Raw genomic sequence first — 10,941 nt, 5'->3', positions numbered from 1 at the left:
TTGGCGCCTGCGTCGTGCGGTGAGCGGGCTGGCGGGCGGCCGCTTTGCTAGCAGGAGCAGCTGCAGCGCCGGTGCTGGAAGAGAGAGATGCCGAGGGAAATCATCACCCTACAGTTGGGCCAGTGCGGCAATCAGAGTGAGCGAACCTCCGGCCCCTCCACTAGCCAGGCTCCCTAGATTAAGTGGGATTTCAGTGTGGAACCCTAGACTCCCATATGCCCTTCCCAGAATTGTCAGGGCGGACATGCCTCACCCAGTGTCCAGTTACCCAGCCCCGAGGGGCCTTCCCCTGCCCAGCCTCTGGCATACAGCCCTTTCCTCTCTCATGGGAGACTCCTGAAGTTTGACTTCCTATCCCTGGACCCAGGTGCTCAGTCCCCCAGCTCCTAGCTGGAACCTGCCCAGACCCAGATATCCTCTTTCTCCCCGTCCACCCTCCCCCCAGTTGGGTTCGAGTTCTGGAAACAACTGTGCGCAGAGCATGGGATCAGCCCCGAGGGCATCGTGGAGGAATTCGCCACCGAGGGCACTGACCGCAAGGACGTCTTTTTCTACCAGGTGCTTCCAACTACTTGGCCAGAACCTGCAGTTGCCCAGGGGTCCTGAAGGGCAGGGCAGAGGCTTGGTGCTGAGAAATCCTCTGGGCACAGGGGCCAGGGCGGCTGGCTTAAGGAGGGAGGGCAGGCAGGAGCCAGAGTTGGGAGGACGGAGGACTGGGCAGGCCTTTGCTGAGTGGGCCCCCTCCCGGACTCCCTTTGACAGGCAGACGATGAGCACTACATCCCCAGGGCTGTGCTGCTGGACCTGGAGCCCCGGGTGATCCACTCCATCCTCAACTCCCCCTACGCCAAGCTCTACAACCCAGAGAACATCTACCTGTCAGAGCACGGAGGAGGAGCTGGCAACAACTGGGCCAGTGGATTCTCCCAGGTCATTTGCTGTTCCCTGGCAGGACCCGAAACACCCTTCCTGTGTGGGGACAGGCCCCGTGGCTTCCCCGAGAGATGAAATCGGGCAGTGGGAAAAGGAGAGAGAGAGAGACGTGACTGAGGGGAATTCTTTTCTCTAAGTCAACTATGTCATATTATTAACAGACTACACTAGTGCTGTGTACCAGGCCATAGTAAATGCTTTACATATAGTATTTAAACCTCCCAACAACCCACAGACACTTATCTGCCTTCCCAGAATCCCAAAAATACTCTGAAAGCTGAAAGCAAAAGTTGATTTATAATTCATTTAGCAGCAAAACTCTCAATGGAGAGTGTCCAATTTATTGTCATTACTCATACCTTTCTTTGCAGCAATGTTCATGTATTTGACTAGCGCACCCCAGACCCCCACTGGCATTTTACTGAACATACATTATGTGTACCATATTACCTTTCTAGAATCTGAAGCATTTGAATTCCAAAACATAAGCCCCCAAAGATTCTAGATAAGGCTTTATGGACCTGTATTATTACCCTCATTATACAGATGAGACAGGTGTAGAAAGGTTAGGTAATCTGCCCGGAGTCACTCGGCTAAATAGAACTAGACCTAATATATGAACCTAGGTAGTCTGGATATAGAGTGCCTGCTCCTAACCTCTCAGTGCAAATAAAAAAAGCAGGGCCACTGTGCTCCAAAACAGGACGTGTAGGTGCTATAAGGAGAAGTAAGGGAGGCAGTTCTGATGTCAGAGTCTTTGTCTCATGGTCCTGCCACTCTGACCCTCCCATGTCTATACAGGGAGAGAAAATCCACGAGGACATTTTTGACATCATAGACCGGGAGGCAGATGGCAGTGACAGTCTGGAGGTAAGTGTCTCGGGAATGCTGGTGGGAAGTGACATAGGGAAAGCTTAGTAACACCCTTTAGAAGCCACCTGCTAGGTACCAGGCCCTTTGCACTGGACAGAAGCCACCAGACCTCCCAGGAAATAAAGGCAGAGTCTCCTAAGCTCTATTGTGGGGGGAGGGAAGTGGAAGGAGAGGGCTCAGAAAAATAGGAGTCAGAAATTGTGGCATGGGTTCAGTTTGAAATTCTGCCAGAATCCTGGACGCTGACCACCCCTCTCCCGTGTAGGGCTTTGTGCTGTGTCACTCCATCGCCGGGGGGACAGGCTCTGGCCTGGGCTCCTACCTCTTAGAACGGCTGAATGACAGGTACGTCTGTGTTTTGAGGGGCTGGGAGGACTTGGTTTTCCAAATAACTGGGAGTCCCTTCACATATACCTTCCTATTCACTGGAGCAGGAAAGGGACCTTCTAGTTCCTCCTGTAGTGAGGAAAGCTAAGATACAATGATGAGAACCAATCCACTCCCGGGGCTTGGAACCAGAGCCTAGAATTCAGACCCTCGATGAAGAGATGAAGGTTTAGGAAGTTTGGACAGTTTGGAGTTGGAACCCTAGGTCCTAACATGTCTCCCTGCCCTTTGGGAAAGTTACAGACTTCCAAAGTCAGGTCCTCCTTCTCTACTGGTTCTGCAGCCCCTACTATTCTCCCCGTCCAGATTTAGCTTCTTCCAGACAGTTGTGGGAAGTCCCGTGTTTACCCAGCCTACAGTCTGTTGCCCTGACCCTCTTCTCCCAACCCGCACCAGGTACCCCAAGAAGCTGGTGCAGACATACTCAGTGTTTCCCAACCAGGACGAGATGAGCGACGTGGTGGTCCAGCCCTACAACTCGTTGCTCACACTCAAGAGGCTGACCCAGAACGCAGACTGTGTGGTGAGTCCTGGATCCTGCCTTTCCCTACTCCCAACCCCCCCTGCCTGTTTCATCATTTTCATGCATTTAAAAATTCCATTCTAAGGCCTCCTGGACTCCAGTCCTGTGCAAGTCCCTTTTCAATGAGTCTTTCTGGCTTTGAGGCTCAAGAGAAATGAAGCTTCAGAGCCCAGGCTCAGGCCGAGCTCCTGTTCTTTCTAATCCCCAAATTCTGCCACCCTCTTCTGTCCCCCCAGGTGGTGCTGGACAACACTGCCCTGAACCGGATCGCCACAGACCGCCTGCACATCCAGAACCCATCCTTCTCCCAGATCAACCAGCTGGTGAGCCATCACTCCTGGACTCTTGGACTGGAACCCCTTCCTACTGGAACACTTGTCTGGGGAAGGGAGCACCCCCCCCCAACCAGGCCAAGACCCATGATGTGGCATCCCTGTCCCCAGGTGTCCACCATCATGTCAGCCAGCACCACCACCCTGCGCTACCCTGGCTACATGAACAACGACCTCATCGGCCTCATCGCCTCACTCATTCCCACGCCCCGGCTCCACTTCCTCATGACTGGTTACACCCCCCTCACCACGGACCAGTCGGTAAGAACAGCCCTCGGTGTCTCAGGCCCCACTGGCCCTGGGCCCAGAAACCTCTAACCTAGCCTCTCTCTCCTCCCTGCTGCCCCAGGAGGCTCTGTGCTCAGGGACTGGCACAGACTGTAAGACTTCCTTGCTGACTTGCTCTCCTCTCTGCCTTGCCTTTGGCTCCCTGCAGGGTCTGGGCTGTATGGGAGCTGCTTATGCTCCTGCACAGGGCCATGAGCTTGCTGAGCTGAGGAGGATAAGATTCCTGATCCCACAGCAGAGGCTCAGAATAGGCCTGAATCTAAAGACACTCCCCAAGGAGGCCATACTGCCCCCAGTCTGGTGGGGGCCATGTGTTGCCTACTCTTCTCTGTCCGTGCATCTGTGGACTGTGCCCTGAGTGCTGGCCTGGTCCCTGGGGCCCACTGTCCCCTCAGGTGGCCAGTGTGAGGAAGACCACGGTCCTGGATGTGATGAGGCGGCTGCTGCAGCCCAAGAACGTGATGGTGTCCACCGGCCGGGACCGGCAGACCAACCACTGCTACATCGCCATCCTCAACATCATCCAGGGGGAGGTGGATCCCACTCAGGTAGGTGAGGCCCCTTCGTTCCACCCTGGACCCTGCAGGGGTAGAGGAGAGGCGACCACCACCACCCCTGTGCCCACCCCAGGTCCACAAGAGCCTGCAGAGGATCCGGGAACGGAAGCTGGCCAACTTCATCCCCTGGGGCCCAGCCAGCATCCAAGTGGCCCTGTCCAGGAAGTCTCCCTACCTGCCCTCTGCCCACCGGGTCAGTGGGCTCATGATGGCCAACCACACCAGCATCTCCTCGGTGAGTTTCACATTTTGCACCTATTTCCCCATAATCATTTTCCTGGTTGTGCTCACCTCTCTGCATCCCTGCTGCTCTGCTTCCGGCTCTTTTACTGTGAAGATAGCCCAGCCGTGGTTCCCTGGCTGTCTGGGCCATATTGTTTCTCAAAGTTCTTTTTGACCCCCTGCCTTCTGCACACCTCAAGCTCTTTGAGAGGACCTGTCGCCAGTACGACAAGCTGCGGAAGCGGGAGGCCTTCCTGGAGCAGTTCCGAAAGGAGGACATCTTCAAGGAGAACTTTGACGAGCTGGACACATCCAGGGAGATTGTGCAGCAGCTCATCGATGAGTACCATGCAGCCACGCGGCCAGACTACATCTCCTGGGGCACCCAGGAGCAGTGAGTCCCCCAGAACAGAGACCCTCATCTGCCTTACTGGTTGGCCCGGGCCCCGCCTGACTGACCACCCCTCAGAGCACAGATCAGGGACCTCGCACATTTCTTTCTCATAAACACACATCCGTATACTCTCTGTTGGCGTGGGGACACGTGTCTTTGTCCTGTGATGAGACTATGTTTAATAAAGCACTGGATATAAATCAAATCACTGGTCTCTTTGAAGGCTTGGAAACTGGGGGAGCGGAATGCCTGTTCTCTCCCCATCACTGACAGGGTCCTCCCCCATTTCTAGCATCCTCAGCTCTGAGCAAATAGCGTCCCCTGTTTTTTCCTTCTCCTGCCTAGCTTTGGAGAACAGGGATGGGGTTGGCCCACTTGAGAAATTTGTTTCCAGGGTAAAAAGGCCTATAGATACTGCTGTGCTCTCTATCTGACACCCTAGCTCCCAGTCCCTTCCCACCCCTCCCTGTATCAGGTGACTGTTCCACCAGGTTCACATTCCCACATCAGAGTGTCTTGTTGATTGTCAGGGCAGCAGGCCTACAGCTGCCGCCCCCACCACCAGACTCTATTGAGTCCGCCCAGTGGCTTTAATCCAGCAAGTGGGGCGGTGCCTGAGAGCCGGGCCAGGAGAGTCACTGGTCAGGCAGCTGGAGCCTAGGACAATTAAGTCAGGAAACCAAACCTGAAGCCTAGACTAAGCAGGGCCAAAAATGGGCCCATAGTTTAGGTGCCATGATTCTGTTCTCAGGTGGTCTGGTTATTTAAAGGGCCAGTGCCTTCCACTTCTGGTGGAAGACGGCAGGAAAGTAGTAAATGCATAGTTATCTACAGCTTCCAGATCGCCCCGGTTGGGTGGCTCAGTTGGAGTGTCGTTGCGTACACCAGGATTGTGGGTTAGATTCCCATTCCGGGCACATACCCAGGTATAGTAGTTGGGGCGCATACAGGGGACAGTGATCTATATTTCTCTCACATCAATGTCTCTCTCTTAAAAATAAATAGATCTTCAGGATCAAAAGGGCAAAGCAGGTTGTCCATAGACTGGTGGATTGTAGGGCCCCTTTTAGGCCCTGATGCACCCCCAAGGTAAGGATTGTAGTAGCAGTAACGTGTAGCACTGGGTTAAGTACTAAACATTTTGTTTAATCCTCATGACAACCCTCTTGAAGTGGTAGATATTATTATTAATCCCATTTTATAAATGAGAAAACAGGCGAAGAATTTGATTTACCAAGTTACCCAACTAGTGGATGGCAGAGTTGGAGTCAAACCCTGGTTTGCCTGACTAGCCTCAGTGTTACTAAATATTGTACATCAGCCTGCTTTTTGTGATAACTTACAGGGCTGGTGTAGAATCATCCCGTTTCTGAAGTTTTTTTAGAGCCGTTGGATGGGCCCATAGTGGTCAGAGGATGTGGGGACCTCGAACACCTGTGCAGGTAGGGCAGCTGCAATCCAGAGGAGGAGGTGTCAGCCTCAGCTGACTACAGGGACACCTACAAAGTGTCCCCATTACCCAGGTCAGAGTAGCTGGGGACCTGTGTCTGCCTTCTTACCCTCACCACCCCGCGCTGTCTGCGGTCAAAGCTGGAGGATCGGGCCCAGCAGATGAGGGACTGGGGCTGGCAGAGCTCAGCACACGGCCCTAAAAGGTGTCTGCAGCTCCCAAGCAGTGGTTCTCAACCTTCTGGCCCTTTAAATACAGTTCCTCATGTATGTTGTGACCCCCATCCATAAAATTATTTTCGTTGCTACTTCATAACTGTAATGTTGCTACTGTTATGAATCGTCATGTAAATATCTGATATGCAGGATGGTCTTAGGCGACCCCTGTGAAAGGATCGTTCGACCGCCAAAGGGGTCGCGACCTACAGGTTGAGAACCGCTGCAATAGAGGCTGAAGAGCACCCAGGAACTTTGGGCAAGTTAGAAAACATTTTCCCCTTACTATTGGCCTGGGACACACTTTTCCTTTCACGAACCTATTATCTTTAATAAAGCTCTGTAAACAGAACAGCATACAGGCCAGACCCTTACGAACAAAGGGAACCCTTGCCAGGTTCCTGGGCAGAGAACAGGCAGTCAGAAGCCATGCCCTGGGCAGGGCGGCCACAAACCTGTCATTACAACAGTCAAAGCACGAGCCTATGGCTATCGATTGCCAAGGCTGACTCAGGGAGATCCTCCCAGTCAGGGAGGGAGATTGACTTCAGGGAAAACCAGCCTGCACCTGGTCCCTTCTTGGCTCCACCCCTGGCCCCTGCACCACGCTAACCTCGCCTTGCTCCTCTCCCTTTACTGCCCCTGCCCGATGACCAGCATTTCATCACTTGGGGGCGTCTGCGTGAGCGGGGGTCATAAGGTGGCAGCTGGGGTGAGGCTACTACATGTGAGTGGCCAGCTGGCCCACCTCCAGGCCACAAAGATCCCAGGGCCCTCCTATGCAGGAGCCCAGGCAGAGGAAACACCCAGCTAGTCCAGAGTAAAAGTTTTGTGTGGATGGTACTATGGTCTCCAACCCAGGACAGTGAACGCCCTACGCAAGTGGGCCTCCCGGGGAGGGAGAACTAATTGGATCTGCAAAGAGCCTCCTGCAAAGATATTTTCTGACTGCTGAGTGCCAGGCATTATAAGCACAGTCTAATACCTCAGTGCCAGCTTCAGCGCCAGGCCCCTCCCCCAGGGCTATTTCCAGATGGCCCATCACCCCACACCAGCGCAGCCCCTCCCTGTTCTTGGCTAGCAGCAAACCCCAACGTGTGTCAACTAGAGGGCAGGGAGGAGGCCAGGTGGAAAGGGAGAGAGGCCTCCGGGAATCAGGGCAGCAGGTGGTGCTGGTGGTGAAAAATCCCTGTGGTGTCTGAGAGACCGCAAGCCGCAAAAGCAGCAGTCCCAGAGAGAGACTCGGCCAATGGGAACACTGGAGAGAAGGCAAAATGCTCAAGCCTGGGATGGGGCCTCTTTCTGACTAAACAAAGACAAGAAAATGAGCCAATTGAAGGTAATGTTCACAGAACATTCCATGTGATGTGACCCTAGGGGCCCTCGAACATGCATGAGACAGAGACCTAGTAGCAGGAAGCACGTGACCCAAAGCAGAGTGGGGTGAACGAATCTGAAACTCGGGGATCGGAACTTTGGAAAGTGGATTGAGATGGGGTGAAGGGGTGATGAGGACAAGCACAGACGCTGGACAGCTGGGGACCCGTCCAGGAAGCCATACCCATGGTCTCCACCAGCCACAAGCATTCTAGATCGCCCTAGAACCGGGCAGGCACTCTGCAGTGGAAAGTAATTAAAATTCACTATACAATACCCCCTCCAGTCATGCCAACTGCGACTGGCTCACTTTTCATTCCCTCTCGGGTGTCTTAACCAGGGAAGGGGCTACCCTAGGAAATGAACAGAAACAGTTGAATTTGACATTCTGATGTACTAATTCATCACTTATAAGTTTTCATTAAATCCCCAAGGGCCAGCTCACTGAGGCATGCGTTGTAAAACTGAGTTTCTTGCAAAGTGACAGGCCCTGTCTGTCGGGGGTCTAACACCCCATGCCACCCAGATAGAAACATCCCCTCAGGTCTCTGGTAGTGAGTGCTCTGTTAGTGACCCTGGCTGTGGAACCCAGAGGTGGGCAAGTCTTTCCTCCAATCCTCAGATCCATCACTGAATTATTAATAGGGTGACCAACTCATCCTGGTTTTAACATTAAAAGTCCTGAGACCCAAGAATCCCTTGGATTCAGTTTTAAAATTCATATTCCCACATCCCCTCAGTCCTGGGGAAAACCAGGACAATTGATCACCCTAAATTAAAGAACTCCACAGAAATATACAGATGATGTATTGTAGAACGGCATACCTGAAACTTACGTAATTTTATTAACCCATGTCATCCCAATGCATTCAATAAAAAATAAATTTTAAAAAGTTTAAAAATAAATAAAAAATCAATTTAAAGTGAAAAAATAAAGAACTTCACAGAAAAATAAATAAAAAATCAATTTAAAGTGAAAAAATAAAAACAAAAAATAAAGAACTTCACAGGAAATCTTGAAACAGTATGTATGAATGATCAGAGCTAAACTGGGCCTAGGTGACATTTGTTTGTTCATGAATTAAGCAATCATTTATTAAAAATAGAGATCACAGCCCTGGTTGGTGTTCTCAGTGGTTAGAGTATCAACCCATGCACCAAATAGTCTCTGATTTGATTCCTATCAAGGGCAGGTACCTGGGTTGCAGGTTCCCTGGCCCCATCAGGGTATGTGCAGGAGGCAACCAATGGAATGTGTCTCTTTCACTTTGATGTTTCTCTCTCTGTCCTTCCCTTGGTGTGACTCAGCGACTGAGCATTGACCCATGAACCAGGAGCCACAGTTCAATTCCCAGTTAGGACACATGCTCGGGTTGGGTGCTGGATCCCCAGTGGGGGGCGTGCAGGACACAACCAATCAATGATTCTCATCATGGATGTTTCTCTCTCCCCCTTTCTCTCCCTCTCTGCAATAAATTTTTTAAGATGTATATCATGACTCAGACAAGTACATAAATCAAGTTTCATAATTTTTTGTGTGAAAAACTCCTAAAAAAAATAAGAACTGGTGCTCTATAAAGTGAGTTAAATAATATAGTTACATAACCGATTAGATGTTACATTCATTTTTATAATCATGGCCTAAAGTAAACTTCATAAATCTATTTCCATATGTAGAAAACATATAGATAAGAAATTTTCTTTTCTTCACATTCCCCAAAGATAATTTAGCTCTTTATTTTAGAAAAAGATTTCTTCTAAAACAAGTAATTGTGAAATGTCTTATCCCTAAAAATTATATATTCAACCAACTTGTGCCTCAGAACTAATATCTGCAAATATGAGAAATATAAAAATTGATGTTTTTAAATTGTTAATAGATATGTTTCTTTCACTATAAAGCAGAATCAGTACGTTATACAACTGATTTTATAAATGTGTCCCCCCCCCGCCCAAAGCATACAGTACTTAGACAAATAAGACTGAAGATCCACTGGGGATTTTGGGTATCAAATGAAGAGCTACTCCTTTTCCACTGAAAGAAGCCTTGACCTTCCTCAGGGTACCTTGCACTCTGTTCCTGATCAACTGGCAATTATCCCATTTTGTTTCCATTAATGATTAATTTCCCTGTCCTCCCCGCTGGCCTATGCATTCCCATGCCTGGGACAGTGTCTTTTATCTCTATGTCCCTGGTATCCACCCCAGGTCCTAGCACAATGTAGCTGTGAGACAAACACTGGTTGAACAAGTGAAAGAATAATGTCAAGGCCACAGCTTCTGCTCCCTGCCTTTCGTTGAACAAGACATTAAAAGACATACCACACAATCAGATAATAGTCTATCCCAGGATAAATTTGCATGTTCACTATTGGCCTACAGATTAGGAATATTGTGACTTAATTCTAGGCCGTTTTCAAAGAGGAGGGAAAAGTGGGGAAGACATATAATTGTTGCAAGATTAGAAATGAAATTTTAAAAATTCCTTGTATGCATGACATAAGAAAAAATAGCCAAGATTCTTTTCTTTTTTAAAAATATATTTTTATTGAAGGGAAAGGAGAGAGATAGAAACATCAATGATGAGAGAGAATCATTGATCGGCTGCCTCCTGCACGCTCTCCACGGGGGATCAAGCCTGAAACCTGGGCATGTGCCCTTGACTGGAATCGAACCTGGGACCCCTCAGTCCTCGAGTCAATGCTCTATCCAGTGAGCCAAACCAGCCAGGGCACCCGAGATTCTTATACTGAATAGTTTATGGTAGCCAGGAAACAAATGGCCTGATGTAGCTGAATTTCTGATATTTGATCCTTTGGAAATGCTCTCAATGGATACCTTATACAAGGTGCCATTAGCACCTGAATGGAAACAAACTAGTGACTATGCGTGTCTTACTTCCTACAAGATCAAATAATAGTCATGACTCATGTCTGGATCTGTGGACAGCTGCACCGAAGTGGGATATCAGTGGAGCAGTTCCAAGGCCGAACCTGTAAAGTAAGTTGGGAAAAGGGGCGGTCAGAACTGGCTCAGCTGGAAGGTCTCCCATAGGGGAAAGCAAAATTGCCAACTGGATGTGTTCCTGTGAAACAGTGCCTGATCCTGCTCAAGGAGCGCAGCCACGGTCAAGAGATGGCTGCAAGGAGGTGGTGAAGAGTGAGAGAGCCGCCCCGCCGGCATGGCTCAGTGGTTGAGCACTGACCTATGAACCAGGAGGTCATGGTTGGTTCGACTCCTGGTCAGGGCACATGCCCGGGTTGTGGGCTTGATCCCCAGTGTGGGGCTGCAGCAGGAGGCAGCTGATCAATGCTTCTCTCTCATCATTGATGTTTCTATCTCTCTTCCCTCTCCCTTCCTCTCTGAGATCAATAAAAATATATTTTTTAA

General features: G+C 50.2%; 1 protein-coding gene across 2 annotated transcripts; it reads left to right on the top strand.

The window, feature by feature from the left end:
• The first annotated feature begins 1 nt into the window (after position 1).
• Positions 2-4,714, top strand: LOC102261395 (tubulin gamma-1 chain). Of its 2 annotated transcripts, none has more exons than XM_014547227.1 (11): positions 2-136; positions 446-558; positions 763-930; positions 1,735-1,803; positions 2,072-2,151; positions 2,590-2,716; positions 2,953-3,039; positions 3,160-3,309; positions 3,732-3,884; positions 3,967-4,128; positions 4,281-4,714. In XM_014547227.1, the coding sequence occupies exons 1-11, from the start codon at positions 88-90 to the stop codon at positions 4,620-4,622; spliced, it is 1,500 nt and encodes a 499-aa protein (XP_014402713.1). In that variant the 5' UTR covers positions 2-87; the 3' UTR covers positions 4,623-4,714. The 2 variants fall into 2 exon arrangements, with proteins under 2 accessions (XP_014402713.1, XP_005875777.1); XM_005875715.2 differs by having other exon boundaries at positions 19-136; positions 4,316-4,714.
• The last annotated feature ends 6,227 nt before the right edge of the window (positions 4,715-10,941 follow it).

This window comes from Myotis brandtii, unplaced genomic scaffold (genome assembly GCF_000412655.1).
Source record: "Myotis brandtii unplaced genomic scaffold, ASM41265v1 scaffold469, whole genome shotgun sequence".
NCBI lineage: Eukaryota > Metazoa > Chordata > Mammalia > Chiroptera > Vespertilionidae > Myotis > Myotis brandtii.
The sequence above is the reverse complement of the archived record's forward strand: the minus strand, read 5'-3'. Positions and strand labels throughout refer to the sequence as shown.

Bases quoted from the DNA above. Each gene is read 5' to 3' on its own strand.
- LOC102261395 (XM_014547227.1), top strand. From the start codon at position 88: ATGCCGAGGGAAATCATCACCCTACAGTTGGGCCAGTGCGGCAATCAG. The intron at 931-1,734 runs GTCATTTGCTGT...ATGTCTATACAG, and splicing joins GGGCCAGTGGATTCTCCCAG to GGAGAGAAAATCCACGAGGA. The intron at 3,885-3,966 runs GTAGGTGAGGCC...TGCCCACCCCAG, and splicing joins GGGAGGTGGATCCCACTCAG to GTCCACAAGAGCCTGCAGAG.